Here is a 21,871-nt window from a genome sequence, read left to right on the forward strand (position 1 = left end):
ACTGTTGCAGTCATCACTTTTGGGTTATCCCTGCTGGGTAGTCCTTGGTCAGCCCGAATACCAGAGTCAAGCCTTTCCCCTGTGCTGGCTGCTGTCACCTGTGGACTGATGTCAGGTCATCAGTGGTATAAAGGAGAGCAGCTGGCACCATTACATCAGTTTTTCTTGCCCTAACCTGTAGGAGCCCCTTGAAGGAAATGTTTTAAAGAGCCCCTGGTGGCCCAAGGCCACAAGAATGACAATCTCCAAAAAGGATAAGATTAAGGGGGCAGGTGGGAAGGAAAATAGGACTGCAACAGTGAATACACTCGAACATCTACATTTATGGTAAGTGTACACAACTGTACTTTGTTCTTCATGTTTCACTGTTGCAGTCATCACTTGTGGGAGGATTCCCAAAGCTGAGGAAGGGGAGGATGGAAGTACAAAATTCCTAGGATTGAGCTAGCATGCCTTGCAGGACTGCAGAGGCAAAGCCTGCCCGAGCCCTGGAGAACAGGGGCAGGTGGTAGTGTTTGCTGAAGGTGAGGACCAAGGTCCAAGTGGCAGCTTCCAGGATGTCCCTGGTGGGTACTCCTCTAAGGAAGCCAGTGGAAGTACAGACTGCTGTAGTGGAATGTGTTCTGATAGATTTAGGAGGAGCTTTTCCATGAAAAGTGTAGCAGAAATGTATGCAGTGAGATATCCATTTTGAAATGGTCTGTTTGGAGATAGGCTTCCCCTCTTTCCCTGGGGCAAAGCCAACCAACAGTTGATCTGTCTTCCTAATGGACTTTGTTCTGTCCAGGGAGTATCTTAATTGTCTCTGCACATCCAGTGTGTGCAGAATTCTCTCCCCTTTATTCTGAGGGTTTGGAAAAAAGGTGGGGAGCTGTATAGCCTGGTTTAGGGTCACATCTGATACTACCTTTGGCATGAATGAGGGATTAGTCCTAAAAGAGACTGTGTACATGGAAGATAAAGAAGGGTCCAGTGGCCATGAGTGCTTGGAGTTCTGACACCCTCTTAGCTGAAGTAATAGCCAAGAGGAGGGCAGTCTTCCAGGAAAGGTGTTTTAGGTCTGCTGATGCAGCTGGTCCGAAGGGAGGCAATGTCAGTTTTTCTAAGACATGGTGTAGGTCCAAGGCTGGAGTGGGTGCCCTTCTAGAGAGCCTAATATTAGATACACCTCTGAGGAATTGTTTAATCAAAAGGTGAAAGAAGACAGGCTGTTCATCATGAAAGTGTGCTGAAGTGGCTGAGATGTGGATTTTAATGGAGGAAAAGGAGAGGCCCTTGTTAAGTAGCTCCACTAGGACTAGGTAGTCTAGAATAAGTGGGAGGGATGGCTGGGAGCTGCTGTGAATTTTTGATAGGCATCAGGAGTTGGATCTTTTCCATTTCTCTGAGTAAGATTTCCTGGTGCTGGGCCTTCTGGCTTCTTTAATAATGTCTAGGACCTGCTTGCTCAACTGCGCATTATTCCCGGTCCCTGGGGGATAAGCCATGCAGAAAGTTTGAGAGTGTGTAGGTTTGGATGCAGAATCTACCCTCTGGCTTGTGTCAGGAGGTCTGCAGTTAAAGGCAGGGGCCTGTAAGGCTCCTTGGTCAGGCTGAGCAGCAAGGGGTACCAATGCTGCCTGGGCCAATCTGGTGCTATAAGGATGGCTTTTGGTCCTTCCTGCCTTATTTTGAGCAGTACTCTTGGGAGTAAGGGCAGGGGGAATGCATAAATGAAGAGATTGGTCCATTGGAATAAGAGAGCATCCACTTTCCAAGCCAGAGGGTGGAACTCCCTGGTGCAGAATTTGTGCAGCTGATTGTTGTGTTGTGAGGTGAAGAGGCCCACCTCTGGTGTCCCCCAGGCCTGGATGATTTGGAGGAATGTCCCCTTTTGGAGTTTCCGCTTGTAGGGGGGGGTCTAAGTAGTTTCTGCTTAGATGGTCTGCTAGGGTGTTGTTTACTCCTGGGATGTACTGGGCTATCAGGTGGTCTAGGCCCGTGGAGGAGGCTGTCTGCCAGAGGCTCATGGCTAGTCAGCAGAGAGGGTAGGAGTGTGTCCTCCCCGCCTCTTGATGTACCACATGACTGTGGTATTGTCTGTTTTTATGAGGAGGACTCCTGGATTTAGGTAGTCTTGGAAGGATGTGATAGCCTTGTGAACTGCCATCATTTACTTTAGGTTGATGTGCCAGTGAAGGTGCCTGAGGTCCCAAAAGCCTTGGGTGCACCGGGTGTCTAAGTGAGTGCCCCAAGCTAGGTCTGAAGTATCTGTGGTGATAGTCTGGCCTTGAGAAAGGTAGGTGAAGGGAAGGCCTTTGTTCTGAGTGCATGCCTCTGCCCACCAAAGAAACTCATTCATTATGCATGGAATGAGGGGGAGAGTGGTCTCCAAAGATTGAGAGTGTTGGCACATGAAGGTCAGCAGGACTAAGACAGAATATATGTGTGTGAATGAGAGGGAGGATAGAGGAATGGTGAGGATGCAGGGAGTAGAGGTGGCGAAGATGGATGAGTTTAAATACTTGGGATCAACAGTTCAGAGTAATGGTGAGTGTGGAAGAGAGGTGAAGAAGAGAGTACAGGCAGGATGGAGTGGGTGTAGAAGAGTGTCAGGAGTGATTTGTGACAGACGAGTACCAGTAAGAGTGAAAGGAAAGGTCTACAAGAGGGTAGAGAGACCAGCTATGTTATATGGCTTGGAGACAGTGGCATTGCCAAAAAGACAGGAGTCAGAGCTTGACGTGGCAGAGCTGAAGATGTTAAGATTTGCACTGGGTGTGATGAGGATGGACAGGATTAGGAATAAGTATATTAGAGGGTCAGCCCAGGTTGGAAGGTTTGGAGACAAAGTCAGAGAAGCAAGATTACGTTGGTTTGGACATGTGCTGAGGAGGGATGCAGAGTATATTGGGAAAAAGATGCTAAGGATGAAGCTGCCAGGTAACAGGAAAAGAGGAAGGCCTAAGATAAGGTTTATGGATGTGGTGAGAGAGGACATGCAGGTGGTTGGTGTGACAGAGCAAGATGCAGAAGACAGGAAGAAATGGAAACAGTTGATTTGCTGTGGCGACCCCTGACGGGAGCAGCCGAAAGAAGAAGATGATACATATTTATATAAATAGAATATGTGTGTGTGTGTGTGTGTGTGTGTGTGTGTGTGTGTGTGTGTGTGTGTGTGTGTGTGTCTAAAGATAAACAGATAAAGAGAGATATATAGCTATAGATATAAATTATAAGTATCTGAAAAAAGTTTAATTGACTTTCTTTTTCCTTCTACCTACTGTTAAAAAATATAAGAAATAATTCATCTCTTTTTTTGTCCTTGAAAATACTGCAAATAATGTATTAGATGTTTTTTTCTCTGTAATTTCAGTTTAACTGTAAAGTCATCTCTGTGTAGTTGTTTCTTTGATTGTTTTATCTATGCAATGTATAATTACTTTTAATAACAGAGCTTTTGTCTCCGGGCCTCTAATAGAAATGGGACTGTATGCCCAGTCGTACGTTCCCATAAAAACAAAATGAAATAAATAATGTTTATATAGATGGGGGCATACAAATACTACACAATATAATGGGATGCCTGACCCCGGAGCTGTAATGTGCAGAAGCCTTGAGCACTGAGCATACTAAGCCACTTAACATGCACTTAGAGCTTTTGTCATGCCTAAAACCACACTATAAATAAGGCAGTAGGTTATAAGCATGCCTACACTCTTTGATGTGGGCAGTTGCAGAATTTGTTCCCCTTATATGATACAGTAAGATCATAGAATGCCCACTGATCTATTAGTGGCATCAATATGAAGTTTTGCCTTTTCTGAGTGAAAGTGAGAGTCTCATTGCTTTTGGTATAACGCCATTTTGAATGTTATTAGCATCAAGCAACTAAAGAGAATTTTCATCAGTTTTAAATACTCTGGTAGAAAAAGCTTTTCAGTGACTTGCTTTTGCCTGTTTTAAGGCCAAGTAAACTGGTCTATCATTTAGTACTTATAGCAAGTGTCTGTGAATGGCAAATTGAGAGCTGAAATGATTTGAATCATTATTTACCTAATGACTGAATAAAATAGTGACATAATTTGTTTTGATCAGGTTTTAAATATCATATTAAACTTCCCCCTCTCCTACATACTGAGTTTTAGTGTGACCACATGATGTAGAAGATAATGTGTGATGGATACTAAAAGTAAATAATGTGAGACGCCACAGACAGCAAAAATTGTGTGTAGAGAGAGAATGTAAATTCAGGTACAGACAAAAAAACAGAGTGAAGTACTTAAATAATTTTGTGATTAGTGGAGTCTTGGAGCTAGATTAAAGGGAAGAAAACACAACAAAAAAGTTGACATTTCAACATAGTTCTTTAATTACAGTGTACTGCTTCCCTGATAAATACTAACATGTAAGATACCAAGATAGCTTCTCTTCCTTCCACCTCACTCACCAGACCAGATTTTGTTATACTCTTCTTTATGCTGGAAAATGCCGGAGTCAAGGGTCATACAGCCAGTCCCTCCTCTGGAGAGAAAATAAAAAGTTTCTACTCCAGAATATTCCTGGTCCCCCCAAAAAAAAGAGCAGTTGTGGAGACTGATGTTAGACCTATCCTTTTTGAATACTTTTGTCATGGTCCCCAAGCAAAAGATGCTCACCCTGTAGACATTGCTTCCTCTTTTATCAGACCACTGCTTCATGGTGACCCTGGATTTGAAGGATAGATATCATCATATCCCCATTCCTCATCACTTCAAGAGATCTCGAAGATTTGTTGTGGCTGGTTTGCACTACCAGATGTCCTTCAAGGATGCATCTGCAGTCTTTACAAATTTGTTGTGGCTGGTTTGCACTACCAGTTCTCTGCAGTGTCCTTTGTGCTATCCACTGCATCTTGAGTGTTTACCAAATGCCTTGCTCTGGTAGTGGCTCACCACCAGACTCTTGGTATTCACATTTTCTTTACTTGGATAACTTGCTGATCTTTGCAGAGTCTGCATCCAGGTGTTTGGAATCACTAGAGAACGTCTCAACCTTACGTTCCCAGCTACGGCGCTAGCTGGACCTTCAGAAGTCGTGCCTGACACCTTCACAAAGAATCATCTTCCTGGGGTGCTTAATTAACACTGACAAAAGAATGGCCTTTCTTCCTGAAGACAAGATTATGTCCTACAAGGTTCTGTCCTATCAGACGTTTCTGGAATTCTCCAGGAGGAACTTCACCTCAGCAAGAGATTTCCTAAAAATTTTAGGAATGATGGTGTACAAGATTGTCTTGTTACCTCTGGCCTGTCTCCATATGAGGAAAAATTCAGTGGTATATGCAAAATTGTTGGACTCAGCACCTACATTCCCTGGAGTCCAAGTTCCCATTGCTGGCCTTCATTAGACAAGATTTACAGTAGTAGAGATGAGTATCAATCCAGGATGTCCCTTCTTCCTACCTGTTCCATTCCAGTCTGCACAGACAGATTCATCTGACTTTGCTGGGGAAGCCATGTCAATTGAAGTACAAGTGCAAGCAACTTGGAGGCCCAAGGATGCCCAGAAGTGCATCAGTATCAATGAAGTGTTGGTGATCCACACCTTGAAAGGCCTTCGCCACCTATGGACTCTAGGTCCTCTCTTGTGTTTACTAACTACATCACAGTGATGTAGTACCTCAAGAAACAAGGGGGTACAAGGTCATACCATCTGTTTTGGTTGGGGAGTGATGGCCTGGGAGTTGGCATTACAGCATTCTCTGGCTCCTCAAGCATCATTCATCCCATCAGAGCAAAGCATTGTGGAAGACAGACTAAGCAGATCCTGGGCAGATGTGCACGAGTGACAGGTGAAGGCAGTGGTATTTCAGGATAATGTCCGGATACAGGGAACACCTCAGATCTGTTTACCTCCATTCATAACAGACAGCTAGAGAAGAGCTCCAGGCATTCTTGTAGTCATACTTAGAGGACAGATGCATTCTAGTTCTCTTGGATTAGACTGTTCCTGTATGTGTTTCAACCCTTTTCACTGATTTACAAGGTACTTTTGAAGATTCAGAAAAAATTATCAAAGATCATTGTGGTGACCCCTGTTGGCCCAGGCCATCCTGGTTCTCTCTTTGGAGCAACTACATCTGATAGCCTGGATGATTCAGTCTTGACTCTGTTTAGCTAAACGTTTCATGAGTATGTGCAGCAGCTGTTAAAGAAGACCAGAAAACCTTCTACTAGAAAATGTTATGTTTACAATGGATGACGTTTTCTAAGTGGTGTCTAAATGGGAACACAGAGTTCCTTGAGGTTAACATCCTTCTGGTTTTGAAATATTTGTGTGAGCTACTTCAGGATGGCTTATCGTATGCATCCGTTAAGGTGCATTTAGCAGCCACTTCAGCTTGCCTGCCAATGAATCCCCCTCTTCTTCTCTTTTGATAAAACAGTTCATGAAAGGAGTATCACATATGAGACTCCCTCACAAACAGATTCCTCCTTCATGGGATCTCATCTGTGTCCTGGAAGAAATTACCTTACAACCTTTTGAACCTGCCACTCAGGATGATCTGATGCTCTTAACACAGAAAACTATTTTGCTTATTGCTCTGAAGTCTGTAAGGTGCGTATCTGAGCTGCAAGCCAGTGAGACAACCTTACCATATCCTTATTTTCCATAAGGATAGGGTTGTGTTATGCACTAACCCCGCTTTCAAGCTGAAAGTGGTCTTAAAATCCACTCTCAATCGGTCTGTCTCCCAGTGTTGTTCTCAGAACCTAAAAAATAGGAAGAGAAGATACTTCATACCTTGGATGTGCCCCAGCAGTTCAGGTACTACTTTGACAGAATGAAACTCTTTAGGAAGGCTGAAAGGCTTTTTATTTCCTACACAGTGGCAAAGAAGGGTCAACCTGTCTCAGCTAAGCACTGCACGTTGGTTGTCCTCTAGTATTATTTTTTACTACATCCACCATGGAAAGGTGAATCCAGACAAGCTAAAGTTGCATTCATCCAAATTCTTTTCCTTTTCAGTGGTGTATTGTTGACTTGGTCTTCTGTCCATACCTTTACAAAGCACTAAAAGATGGATGCCTTTTTTTATATCCAGAGCAGGCTTCACTAGGGGCATTCTCCAGGGTAGGTAAGCTTTGGGAATCTACCCAAATGCCAGTAAGGCAGTTTGTTAGTTGAACATAGTAGAACTGTGCAAGTCCTACTTACCTATAACAGTAGATGTTCATATGTAACAGTAGATGTTCGTAGCAGAAACTGCCTTACTGGCATACCCACCAACCATCCTGTTTTTTGGATGTACATAGTTTGCTATTTGGATTGCCACTGAGCATTGCTGCATGGCCTTTACTATTTTGTGTGTGGTTTTTGGTATTAGATCAATAGGTGTTTGCAAAACTTGTGTATCCATCTTCTCTTCTTTCTCGTTCCTAGAAAACTGAAACTATCCTGTCTATAAGGTATTCCTTGTACTGCTAGGTGATTGGTCTATCACATCCACAGACAGACAGTAGAAGAGACACTGAGTTTTAGTAGACTGCCCGAGGAGAGTAGCAGGGCAGTACTACCCCAAATGACATTAAGGCTGTGTGTTCTACTAATATCTACTGTTACAGATAAGTAGGTCTTGAGCAACTGTATTTTCTACTTTTTAGAAATAAAGGAAGTGCAAACGTGACTACAGAATGGTTGGTCATAAGACAGATGCTGTCAGACTAGGAGAAAAGTGTAAAGAGTCATGCCCTTCTCAACACACAAAAAGACCCAGGCCAAGAAGGAAGAAGAAATCCCAGGATGAGAAGAGACAGTTCAGAATCACTGGATTGATAAGTGAGGTGAAGACGGTAACCTCCAAGGGCAGCAGAACAACTTGACTAGGGAGAGGAATGTAGGGGCCGGAGCTTAGCTTAATGCTGTGTAATTATATCCCTCAAATGTATCTAATTTTGCATAATGTTACTGATTTTTTGCCTCATATATTTGGCCTTTTTGGAAAATCAGTGTAGGTTACAGTCCATCAATAATGCCAGATATTCAGGAACTGCATGTTGATACAAAACCTGTTATTCTATTAACTTTAAACGAGTTAAGAGTAATGATTTAAAAATTGTCTCTGCTTATGTTAACATTATGTAATATGTGTATACCAGGTGAGTTGTCATGATTAAAGGGCTGTTAGTTTTAAACCTAGTAGAGCATGTTTTATTCATTTACCAGTCACATTTACACTGCTGGAGCTTGGATTTTTGCAGTTATTAGTTGTTTTGTCAAATCGCTCAGCTGTCTCTGATTTTTTGGAAAGTTTCTAATTTTTGCCTTATATTTATGCCCTTTCTGGTAAATCACATAAGGTTACAGTCAGTCAAAAATGGCATTAATTATAGTTTTATGCACATTTAATCTAGTTAATATTTTGCATCATTTTGTTAAGCATGCAGATTTTATGTTAATTAGGGACCAGATTTTTGGCGAGATGTACCTACTTTTCATGGGCCTTTGTCCAGATTTTTGATGTAAACAGGTAGAGAGATATGCTGGCATTAAATTCTGTTGTTGACACTACCAGTACTTCTTATCAACTCCACAGTGTATTTAACAAATATATCCTTATAAAATATATGGTAAAAAAATAAATACTAAGACTGTCTAACATTATAGGAAAAAGGCAATAACATATAGGGAGATTACACAGAAAGACTACAAAAATTAATTTCTGCCAAAGATCTGACCTTCTATGACAGTTAAGAAACCAGTGTCAAAAGAGAAGGTAAAATCATTTGTCTGCATTATACAGGGTATGCCATACTGTAATCTTAAACTGTTCTGGACTGGTAGCAACGAATCAACAGGAAAGTATTTTCCCTGCATTGCTACTCTCTTTCCTAATCCCGAGTGTGTGCCAGTAGCTCAGAACTATAGCATCTTACTTTGCTTCAGTGTACAGTCAGATTATGAGGCTACTTCTTTCTCTGAAGAATCTCTCACCCACAATTCAAGTTTAAAACTGTATGATCTTATCAAAAAACTATCTGATAAATGCCTCTCCCTTTACAATGTTCTATACCAAGAATATATACAGCTGACTACAGAATACATGACCCTACTGATAAATAGTGGATACAAAATGTGTACACCCCTGTTAATATGCCAAGTTTTTGTGATATAAAAAAATGAGACCACAATAAATCATTTCAAAACTTTTCCCACCTTTAATGTGACCTATAACCTGTACAATTCAATTGAAAAACAAACAAATCTGTTAGGGGAAAAAATATAAAAAATAAAAAAAACATATAATAGGCTGGTTGCATAAGTGTGCACACCCTTAAACTAATACTTTGTTGAAGAACCTTTTGATTTAATTACGGCATTCAGTCTTCTTGGCTACACACCTGCCATCAATTAAAGAGACTCTGATTAACCCCAAATAAAGTTCAGCTGTCTTAGTAGGATTTTCCTGACATTTACTCAGTTGCCTGCTACAGCAAAAGCCATGGTTTGCAGAGAGCTTACAAAGCATCAAAGGGATCTCATTGTTGAAAGGTATCAATGAGTCAGGAGAAGGTTACAAAAAAATTTCCACAGCATTGGATATACCATGGAGTACAGTGAAGACAGTCATCAAAAAGTGGAGAAAATATGGGACAACAGTGATGTTGCAAAGAACTGGACTGGTCAGGGAGGCTGCCAAGAGACTTACAACAACACTGAAGGAGCTGCAGGAATTTTGTAGCAAATATTGGTTGTGTACTACACGTGACAACAGTCTCCCGTATTCTCCATATGTCTGGACTACGGGGTAGGGTTGCAAGACGGAAGCCTTTTCTTACACAGAAAAACATCCAGGCCCGGCTAAAATTTGCAAAAAATGCATAGTCTCCCAAAAGCAGGTGGGAAAATGTGTTATGGTCTGATGAGACCAAGGTTGAACTTTTTGGCCACAATTCCAAAAGGTATGTTTGGTGCAAAAACAACATGTTGCATCACCAAAAGGACACCATCCCCAAGGTGAAGCATGGTGGTGACAGTATCATGCTTTGGGGTTGCTTTTCTTCAGCTGAAACTGGGGTTTTCTTTAAGGTGGAGGGAATTATGAACAATTCCAAATACCAATCACTTTTGGCCCAAAACCTTCAGTCATCTGCTAGAAAGTGAGGAATTTCACCTTTCAGCACAATAGTGACCCCAAGCATACATCCAAATCAACAAAAGAATGGCTTCATCAGAAGAAAATTAAAGTTTTGGAATGGCCCGGCCAGAGCACAGATCTAAATCCAATAGAAAATCGGTGGGGTGACCTAAAGAGGGCTGTGCACAAGAGATGCCCTCGCAATCTGACAGATTTGGACGCTTTTGCTAGGAAGAGTGGGCAAATATTGCCAAGTCAAGATGTGCCATGCTGATAGACTCCTACCCAAGAAAACTGAATGCTGCAATTAAATCTAAAGGTGATTCAACAAAGTATTAAGTTTAAATGTGTGCACACTTATGCAACCAGCTTATTGTACATTTTTTTTTTAATTTTTTATATTGTTTTCCCTAACATATTTGTTTGTTTTTCAATTGAATTGTACAGGTTATAGGTCACATTACAGTACTGTAAGGTAAGTAAAAAGTATATGGCCTTTTCCCTACTGTAGTGCAATCCTGAAATTAGTATATATAGGTGTGGGGGTATTTTTTAAGTTTTGGAAAGAGTTAGTCATTGGTGTTGTAAGTGTGCATATTCAGTATTTTGAAATTCAGCATTATAAGCTTTCAGTATAATGAGACTCAGTCAAATTGAGTTTTCTGTATTTTGAAAATTAGGTATTGTGGTCTCAGTCAAATGAAATTCAGTATTTTGAGTTTTCAGTCATGTGAAGTAGATCCATATATATATATATATATATATATATATATATATATATATATATATATATATATATATATATATATATATATATATACATAGTCTACTGCACTCACTAAGATTGCTATGACAGCATGCTTGGAAGGAATGAATTTGGAGACAAATTTCAGCACTGTGTGTGCCCGCGCACGTGCGTGTTGTGTGTGTGTGTGTGTGTGTGTGTACGTCTGTGTCTGTGCACTGGAGGTTGTTGAAGAGTTTAAGCTATCAAATTTTGCACTTGTCAGAGAATAGCCAATTTCCAATTATGCTGATATTGGATGAGTTTGTACGTTATCTGTGCACCATGTTATGGTCTTCTGCCAAAAAGTAAGATGTATAACATTAGTTTACTTACTATGTGTCCAATTTTTGTGCTACTCTTGCTTAATTTCTGTTCTGTACATATGCCCTTCATTTGATCACTATTTCAGTAGCCTTAGCTGTATGGGATACAACAACTGGCCAGCTTCCAAAGCTTTCAGGGCACCCTACATGCTGGCCGGGGAGTGGGCTGACTGAAAGTCAGGTTTGGTCACCAATCCCTTCAAAGCTGTCCTGCCACTGAAGAGTTTTCTTTTGAGCATCGATGGCCAGCTAACTTTGCTCTGTGCTGGGCAGAGAAATTCCCTTCAGGAAAAAAAAAAAACATTTCTACTTTACTTTTTATGACAGAAATCATAGTTTTTTCTGTAAAACATATTAATTTTGGCTAATAATGACTGTCACATGACTTTTTTCACTTTTAAACAAAGAATGTTACTTTTTTACGTTTGCAGTAAAAAGTCGTTAAAACAAAACTATTTTTTCAGTGCTAAACGTGTAATTTTACATTGGGGTTTGGTTAAGTGTTTTAAGTACTTTTTACTGAGTCTTAATGGAGGAGTTACTTTTTTTACATATTGGCAAGGCTTCCCTGGGAATCAAGCATTTTTTTCAGTTTAACCATAGAACAACCTTCCAGTCCTCAGTTCTACCTTTTTCCTGCCACAAAAAGAAAAAGAAAAATATTGTTAAACAGCCTTTGCCACCACAGCAGGCTAATAAAATGACGTGGCCATGGGTGGGTGATTTTGCTATGGCCAAAGCTGGTTCCTTGGAGCAATAATGCTTTTCCTTGAGTCCAGTTGTTATATTCCCTACAGCCACCATGGACCAGGGATTAGATGCAACCTGTGGCTGCTGGAGTGCCCTTGGTGGGAAAAGGAATGACATTCTTGCCAGTCCTTGGAAAAGGGGCAGGGAATGCTGTGCTTTTCTGTAAGGAAGTTCTTGCTAGCAAAAGTAGGACTGTTCAGATTTTCCTGTCAAAGAGAAACAAAAACTTAAACATATGTCTACTCCCATCTTAGTTACCCTGGCAGGAGTAATTTACTGGGCTTAGCTCAGGATTTAGTACAAGATCTTGATCCCTTCTGTATAGGTGTTTAATGTAAAAGAAAAAAAAATGATTCTTCACTTTTTGAAGAGATTCAAAATTTGAACCTCAGAATGATTCTGAAGTCACAGATTATCCTATTCTGTCTGTTTTGGAGTTTTTTTTGTCACAGCCTGCTGCCCTCAAGAAAAAAGAAACACTTTATAAAGTGCCTCAGTGTTCGTCATTTTTATACACTCACACCAGATCTGACCCAGCAACTATTGTTTTAGTGAAGTCAGCTGCTGTTAAATATATGGTTGGAAAGACTTTTGGTAAATATGGGAAAATGTGCATTTTTCTACATTTGTTTTTAGAATTCTCAGTTGTCAAGCTCGTGTTGAAGCTTATGCTTACCTTTTGTGAGAATATGAGGAATATTTTGGCATATCTTTCCTCCTGTGAGGCGAAATCTGCTTTGTGCAACTTAGTTTCTTCTGTCTCTCAATTGACTATCCACAATTTGAAATTTGCTTATGATTCTGGTGATGCCACTTCCAGTGCTCCTAACAAAACATCTTAGAGTAGTCAAAGTTGAGAGTTTGAATTCTCCCTTGGATGGAGAACTAGTTTTGGAACCCCTGCTGCAGAGGTCATTAAAAACTGTGATGAAAGACTAAGACAATTCAACAGATCTCTCATATTTTTTAGCCTTCCTTCTCTAAGTTTGCCAAGGGATTCAGTGTTCCCTCCACTACTTTCTTTAACAAGCAAAATAAACAGCCGCAGCAAGCTGCTGGAGAGCAAAGGTTTAAAAAGCAATGGCAGAAAGGTTGCACCCCCCCCAGAACATATGATAGTCTAATAAGTCTAAATGACTGTATGAATTATTTCAGCTGACTCACACTGGCATTCACTTAATCCTTCTAGAAAGTCTGAATCTCCATTTCTGTCTTAGGCAACAGATTGCTTCAGACAGATGTATTATGAGTGTATTGTATGAAGGTTACAGATGACAGTGGGAGTCTCTCCCTCCACTTTGGGAAATTCGTCTTCACCTGCCAGACCAGAATCTTCTTTTCCCTCTTGTAACTCAGCATATGCATGCTCAGGGGGTGAGAAGCTGTCCCTCCACCCCAGTTAGGGGAAGGGTTTTATTCCAGGATGCTTCTGGTGCCAAAGAGAAGATTTTTAGAGACCAGTTCTGGATCTTTCTTTTCTGAATCAGTTTGTGATAGTTCTCAAGTTCAAAATGTTCTCTCTCTTCAAGACTTCGTACTCCTTATTCCCCTTTTTGAGTTTTCTACTGATCTTAAATCTAAAAGATGCATATCATCACATTCTTATACATACAGTTTTTAGACATTTCTTAAGGTTTAACATTCCTGCTGCAGTAAAACGATATAGAGACTTGCAGAGACTGGTAAAATAAATACTTTATTCAAATCAAACAGTTAAGCACTTTCATCCTATTTTTACAAGGACTTCATCAGAACTGACATTAACACAGACAAAAAAAATCTTTAAATACCAAAAATAAAACACATTTGTTCAAAAGAGAGTTAGAATGGGAACTTAAATTAGATGCAACAACATCTCCTGGGCTTAATGAGGCTGTTTCAATTACAGTAGAGAGTCGATTATCTGAACTAATTGGGGGCTAGGGTAGTTCAGATAATCAGACATATAACTGAAACGGATAAAAACTTCTAAAAATCTTTTTTTTCTGCATGCAAGGAATACACTTTGCAGCTGTTCAGCGATTCCATTGGACAGTAAAGCATATTTTTCACACAGGAGTGGGCTACAAGCTCAAAAAAACATGTAGAAGCAAATAAGTAAAATGTTTACATATTCAGACTTTACGATTTTTCCTACCAGAAAACTTTGGAAGGCTGCGCTTGGATAATCAAGTAGCTAATTGATCCCATTTAGTTTGGTCCCATTCATTGGTGCTTTTTTAGCACATGACTGTTTTATTTTTGATATTTTATTTTTTATTTTTGAATAAAGTATTTCTTCTACCAGTCTCTGCAAGTCTCCACATCATTTTACTGCAGCAGGATTATTTCATGGGTTTGTTCAGTCTTCCTATGGTTTTCCTGGTTTGTGTTTTGTCATTTCTTAAGGTTTTCTGTGTCTGTATCGCATTATCAGTTCCTGCATTACCCTTTGGTCTATCTGCTGCTCCATAGGTATTCACAAAATGTCTGTCTCATGTAATAGCCTACTGCAGACTGGAAGGTGTTCACATTTTTCCATATTTTGATGATTTCCTTACCTTGGCAGTCTTTTTTAAAAGTGCCAGGAATCTCTCAGTTGGGCAAATGATCTACACAGGTTGGGATTCCAAGAGAACTTACAGGAGTCTTGTTTAACCGATTCTCACAGGAGTATTTCACAATTTTTTTCTCCTGGACACCTCTGTTCAAAGAGCTTTTCTTCCACAGGAGAAAATTGATCTGTATTTAGATCTATTCCTGTGTTTTTCCACCTAGACTACTGTCTCAGCAAGTGAATTCCTCAGGATTCTTGGTCTTATGAAATCTATGATACTCATGATAACTCTTGCAAGACTCCCCGTGAGAAAAATCCAGCATAGCTAAAATCTCTTTGGTCCCAGTATCAGTATCCCTTGAAATTTCTAATTTCAGTTGTGGGATTTGTGAAGGGAGATTTGGAGGTGAAGACACTCATTTTCACAGAATCCAAGTCTCCCATTCTACCTTCCTGCTACAGCACAATCAGTCATAACAGTTGCCACAGGCTTTACTTTGGTAGCAGTGTCTATGGAGATAAAAGTATAGTATCTTTAAAACAAAAAAGTCAGACCAAAACACATAAATATAAAAAGATGCTAGCTCTTACAAATGCTTTCATTTTTTTCACTGATCTATGATCTCTGGGACCTCTTCAAGCATTTACAGGCAACAATACAGTACATAAACAAGGGGGAACCAAATTATATTACCCTCTGTGCAGACTAACAGTGGTGACCTGTGACATAGCTTTTCTGCACAATCTCATGCTACAGGCATCTTACATACCGATAGAGCAAAACTGTATGGCAGACAAGTTGAGTGGGACCAGAAATAGGTTCATAGGTAGGTACTAGGCTATCTGCCTGAGGGCATTTATAAGCCTAGCCAGAGTGTGTCAGCTTTCGCCGCCCCATTGATTAATTAACTGATCCTCTGTCAAGCAGAGCCAATGAAGTGATTCCAGGGGTGTATTTTCTGTTACCCATCCACTCGTCAAGGTTTCTCTTGAAGAGTGTTAGTGAGGGGCTCTGCCTGATTTAATTTGGAATTTTGTTCCAAAGCATGGGGAGTCTCTGTGACAGGAGTCTATCCCTCCAGCATGTTCTGTTTATTGTTGTGGTGAGGTTTAACTCACTAGAGCACGTGGCTCGCATTGACTTGGATTTCTTTAGGTGGAGCATGTCCATCAATTCTAAGTAGGACATGGCTTTATAAGTCAGGCAGAGAGCACCTCTAAGTAAGCGATATGCCACTGAGTACAGCCGGAGTTTTTTCAGTTGGGCTGCATACGACATATGTTTGAGGCCAGTAATCCTCTTGGTGAGGTACTTTTGGCTGCATAGGACATATGTTTGAGGCGAGTAATCTTCTTGGTGAGGTACTTTTGTGATCTTTCCAGCTGTTGGAAGTGTCTTGTGAGGTACATCCCAAATGGGGCATTGTACTCTATGATGGGTCTAATGAGTGACGAGTAGAGGGGCACTATAACCTCTTTATTTCTAGATGCGAACCCTTTAGTAATTAGATGGTCCACGTAGAAGGATTTCCTAACTACTTTGGCAATATGATTGTCAAAGGAGAGATTACTATCTATCTGGGTCCCCAGATCTCTTATTACCTCTTCTGTATTAAGGGGGCTGCCACCTACATGGTAATTCATGGGTGTTTTGTTTTTCCCAAACAGGATGACTATGCATTTGTTGGCATTTAGCTTGAGGCCATGACTTTGACACCAGGTGTCCATCTCAGAAAGGTCTTTTTAGAGGATGTCCGTGTCAGCCGGAGAGTCAGTTATGGCTCCCAGTTTGCAGTCATCAGCGAACTTGGTTAGCCATAGTCCTCCTGTGTTTGCCTGTATTTCTGAGAAGTATATGCCGAGCAGTATGGGTCCCAGGACCGAGCCTTGCAGGACATCACTTGCGACTGGTTTAGAGTAGGACTTGGAGCCCGCTATTCTTACCGTGTGAGTTCTGTCTGTAAGCCAGTTGGCAGCCCATCTCGTGACATAGCGGTTTATGTTCAGGCTGGTGAGTTTTTCTGTAATACCCGAGTGGGGAATGGTGTTGAAAGCCTTGGCAAGGTCAAGGTAGGCTGTGTGAACCACCTTTCCCTCGTCTATGGCCTTGGTGATGGTCTCAAAGAAGTCAACCAGGTTTAGTAGGCATGATCTGCCCTTAACAAAGCCGAACTAGGTCGGGTCAAGTGTTTGGAGGTTCCCAATATCTTTGTTAATGAGTTCCATGATGATGCGCTCCATAGCCTTGCAGACCAGGCTAGTCAGACTTATGGGGTGATAGCTACTAGGGTCAGTTGTGGCCCCTCCTTTGTGGAGAGGAATAACCATTGCTGTGTGCCATTCTATGGGCACATAGCCTGTGGAGAGGCTGAGGGTGAACAGCATGTTTAGGTGGGGGGTTAGTTTATTCTGTAGTTCGTGCAAGATGCAGCCTGGGACACCATCTGGTCCCATTGACACTGTGTTTTTGGCTTTTGAAAGGGCTGTTTTTCACCTGTGCGTCTGTGATTTTTGGGGGCCCTTTTGGAGGTGAGAGGGGGTGAAGTTTGCACTGAATCTATCTGCCAGGATGTTGGCAATATCAGTAGGCTCAGTATATTTTGTGCAATTTTCACTAGTTCAGTGCATATCTGAGAGTTGCCACTTAGATTCTTAACATAGCTAAAGAAGGCTTTGTGGTTATCTTTTGAATCCTTGGCTTCTTTTCTTTCAAAGTTAGCCTTGGATGATTTCATGAGGGACCTTAGTTTCTTACTGATACTGATCAGGGATATCTTTCTTTCTTGGGATTTGCTTTTTTTTCTGAACTAGTTTCCTCCTTCTATTGTATAGCCTGTTTATTGCAGGGGTCCACCAAACTGGTTTCCTTCTCTTAGAGGAGCAAGTCTTGGTTTTGCTACGGATGGCACGATCCATGCATTCTTGTAGGTGCTCATAGAGTGCATTTGTAAAGGTTTCTACATCTTGGGCAGCGTTATCCTTTAGCATGGGGGCTGTGAAACTTATCACCTTTGTCTTAAGTAAGGTGAAGTTTGCTTTAGAAAGGTTTTTTACTGTGGTTTCCTTAGTTGGGGTGGTGGTGGGGTGTGGACATCCAGAGTGATTCTCTGGAAATGACTCTTCATGAATAGAATCTGAATAAGGAGATGTTCTAAGAATTGATCCAGCTGAAGGGAACACCTCAAATAAATGTATTTGTCTTTGCTCACTGCAATCATTTGGCAAATTCTGCTCCAAGACTCTGTGAAAGAAGACCCAGAAAACAGATACACTTTCTTTTTCTTGGATAGGAATGTTTCTGTATGCTTTCCCACTATTTCCACTATTATACAGGGTCATTCAGAAGATTCAGAAGTCCCCAGACATACTTGTGATGACTCCCTTTTAGCCCAGGCTACAGTGGTTTTGCTTTCTCTTGGAAATGGCCAGGGGCAATTACCACAAGCTTAGTCAGAGACTGGATTTACATACGTTTATGGTTACATCCCAATCTGGAGATTAGAAAGCATGCTACTAGAAAAATCATATATTAACAAATGGAAATGGTGTTCTAGTTGGTGTCAACAAAAGTGTGTCTGTATTTCTACAGTATTTATGTGAATTACTATCCTATGGCTTGTCTTACTTCTCAGTCAAGGTTCACTTGTTGACTATTTCATCAAGTCTGTGCATGGATCTCCCTTTGTCAATGTAACCTCATGTAAAAATATTTTTGAAAGGGGTATTGTATATGAAACCTCCTAGGAAACAGGTGGCTCTTCCATGGGATCTTAATTCTGTGTCAGAAGGTCTAAATATTGCTCCATTTGAACAAGCTTATTAGGCTGACTTGAGGGTCTTAACATTAAAATCGTTCTTTCTAATTGCTTTGACCTCTGTATGAAGAGTATTTGAGTTGCAGGCTTTCATAGTGAGTCATCCTTATCTCATTTTCCACAAAGATGGGGTTTCCATAAGAACTAATCCTTCATTTATGCCTAAAATGGTATACAAGTTTACCTTAAGCCTAGTTCTCTCCCTGTCTTCTTTCCAGAATGTAATATAAAGGAGAAAGGAAATTCCATACCATGGATGCCCATAAACAACTCAAGTATTATCTGGACAGAACATAATCTTTCAGAACTTTTGATCAGTTGGTCATTTCTCATGAAGGTAAGAGAAAAAGAACAACCTGTGATAAAACAAACTATTTTACACAATGGTTATCTCATGCTATTATCTGTATTATAACCACCACAGCAAAACAATTTAGGACAGGGCCGATGCTTACTTTGCCATGGTCTTGGCTTCATCTGTGTTTTTTTGGAAAATGTTGGATTCTAGAAGTATTCTAGAGGTAGTAACTTAATCCTCTGTGAACACTTTTGCAAAGCACAGTAAACTAGATTCTTGTCCAAGTCTAGGAGAAGCTTTGCTTGGACCATTTTCCAAGGGCTCCTGGACCCTCATCCTCCCTCCTCCTTCCAGTCAGTTTAAGCTGTTGTAATCTAACCATACAGCTGAAGCTACTGCAGCAGTGATCAAATGAAGAATGTAGTAGAATTGTTGTAAGTGAACCTACCATAAAAGTAGATGTGTGAATGATCACTGCTGAAGTAGCAACTCCCTCCCTGCACCCCCTTATTTTGTGTGTGTTTTTATGCTAGGGCGTGGACTTTTTATTGTATTCCTAGCATTGCCCTCTCAGGGCTTTAGCCTCCCTCTCTGTTGGCATGAAAGCCAAGTGTGGAATGTGCCCTGAAAGCTGGCCAGCTGTTGCATCCTGTGCAAGATATTACCCATGTAGCTAAGACTACTGCAGCAGTGATCATTCGAACATCTACTGTTCATGGTAACTTCGATTTACACAACTGAACTTTCTTGTTTATACTTGTGTTTACATATCAGCGCTTTTGATATAATAACAGATTCATTGATGAAAAAGGGCCTGTGTTGTTCAATCTGTTTACCTCAAATTAATTTAACTATCCAACTAATTCAATAAATGGACCAGGAAATGTGGCTGTTGTCTCTGCATTATTAAATTTTGTCTTTTCAAGTGGAAAACACTGGCTATGCTGATTCCTACAGCTGTTTTGGAAGCAGTGCAGGGTTGTTGGACTGACTCATTGATGTCCTGATATGGACATGATACAATATAAATTGATATAATTAATGTTGCGGCCAAGTTTTTTTTTTTTTCATTGCATGAACAATGACACTGGATGAGGTGACAGTGGAGTAATTTTGTCAAAAGTAACTTACAGAAATGTAAAGGACAAAAACATATTGTTGGTGAATCCATAATGCGCTAATCACAAGTATAAAGGGTAAGAAACAGCTTAGTATACCTGAAAAAAAACAGTTTTTTCCATTCTGTTATCTGTATCTTGATATTGCAAGATGAACTGTATGAAACCAAAACATACACCAACAATTTTGGGGATGAGAATTTGCTGAGAAACATAAAACCCAAATAAATAGAGAGGTATCCATCCTCTGTAAGGTATCATATGCAATTAATGCTAATATAGCAGTATATGTGAAGCATAATGATTAATTCTAACTAGTTAATGTAGTCTGATTACTTTTATATAAATGTAAATGTGCCTATGTCACAAGTGATAATTCAATAAAGGTGTTTAAACAAAACAAATCAAATTTCTTGAACATTTTAAAGGGTATTGATTAATTACTGATGAAAATTACTGTTTAAAGGGAAGCACAGTGCTTCTTTTCAGTTCTCAGCTGGGGCGCCTTCATTGTGGACTTTGCAGGTATTCCCTTGGTCCACATAGGTTTCTTTCAGGAACTTTGGTTTCCTCCCACATCCGAAAGAGTTGATAGAAGCCAAACTGGCAAGGCTGAAATTGCTGTAACATATATATGCAGTATGCCTGTGAATGTACGTTCTTCCTATGAAGGACTGGCATTTCATTTCTAACTCCCTCTGACTTTGAATTGGATAAATCATGTCTTCAAAACTAGTAGATGCCTTATTGGTTGCTAACTTACATAGTGAGTTTTCACCCCACACACACACACACACACAGACAAAAATTCAAATAGACTTTGTAGTGGTCAGGCTAGATAATACATCTGCAGTTTCAAAACGTATTCAGTGAGTAATGGCTGTTACTTCTGCATTTCTGTTTCAGGTGTACATCTGTTCAAGATTTTCTTATATCTGCAGTGTCCAAAAGAAGTATCCCTCCCTGTGAAATACACAAGAAATCTTCTCAGTCACCATTAAAACTGGAAACATTGTTTACAAATTCTATCTCCACTCCAGATGAACTTAGAGTGTAATGAATACCTTTTTGTCTGATCTGCATGACTTCCAGAAAGCTGTTAACCATACACCTAACTGTGGTACGTGAATAACAGTGCATTTGAGTGAAGTGTTTTGCTTCACAAATACACACACTGAAAGGAATTGATCTAACCAAAAGACTGGGTTTTTGGGATATCCTGACAGTAAAACACTGTGAAGAAATAATACTTCCTACATTAAAATTGCGTATAAGGAGTAAGCCTGTAACTGTAAGTCTCAAGAAAAGTACACATCTGTTTAACTTAACTCTCTGTTTGTTTATACATGTAGAGTTCCTGCTTGTTTTATGGCTACAGAAGAACATTATTACCTTTTGGGAATGGCACATTTCTAAAAAATTTCAGATTCAGCTGCACTTAAGAAGAAATACTAAAAATAGATGCAGAATCTTTAAATAAAAAAGTATTGTAAATTACATGCCTTGATTAAAAGGATGTTTCATAACATCCACCTTGCTTTATGGTGTAAAACATTGATAGTATCTACATAGGAGGAAATGGGCTGTGATAACTAAATTTAAAATTGTTGGTGGGACATATTTTCCTGCATATATATATATATATATATATATATATATATACATATATATATATATATATATATATATATATATATATATATATATATATATATGTGTGTGTGTGTGTGTGTGTGAAATGTTTCTTTTTCACAACTGCAGAGTCCGTATTACAAGCTGTAGTAGATAAATGTACTGTTTACAGTCAAGAATTTTCTGTTGCCTTGTTTTCTTGTGTAGCACAGTTCTTTCCTAGAAACAGTATATCAGAATGGCATTTGACATGCTTAAAGTGTCCAGGGTCCATTGCTATAACAAAGAAGTTGGCATCTGTCACAAAACAGATCTAAAGCAAAGAAACATTCTAATCAGTCTGTCCCATTTTCATTCAAGATCCAATGCATTTACATATTTTAATTCTGTAAATATTTATTTTGGGATCTTTTCACTTCACAGTTTAGTTAAATCACAACAAGGCTGTCTATCTCATTGATAAGACAGTTTCACCTCATTGCTTGAACCTCTGTCTTCTAACTATGAAAATAT

General features: G+C 40.0%; 1 protein-coding gene across 2 annotated transcripts in view; it reads left to right on the top strand.

Annotated features, from left to right (window-relative positions):
• Positions 1–21,223, top strand: part of CCHR11.PART0H3orf20 (chromosome chr11.part0 C3orf20 homolog) — a 2,050,812-nt gene extending 2,029,589 nt beyond the window's left edge. For both annotated transcript variants that reach the window (XM_044087635.1, XM_044087636.1), the window contains exon 19: positions 20,633–21,223. In XM_044087635.1, the coding sequence (XP_043943570.1) occupies positions 20,633–20,783 (151 nt within the window). In that variant the 3' untranslated portion in view covers positions 20,784–21,223. The remainder of the gene's footprint in view (positions 1–20,632) is intronic.
• The last annotated feature ends 648 nt before the right edge of the window (positions 21,224–21,871 follow it).

The sequence above is a fragment of the Protopterus annectens genome, chromosome 11.part0, assembly GCF_019279795.1.
Source record: "Protopterus annectens isolate FY-2018-M chromosome 11.part0, PAN1.0, whole genome shotgun sequence".
NCBI classification, from domain to species: domain Eukaryota; kingdom Metazoa; phylum Chordata; order Ceratodontiformes; family Protopteridae; genus Protopterus; species Protopterus annectens.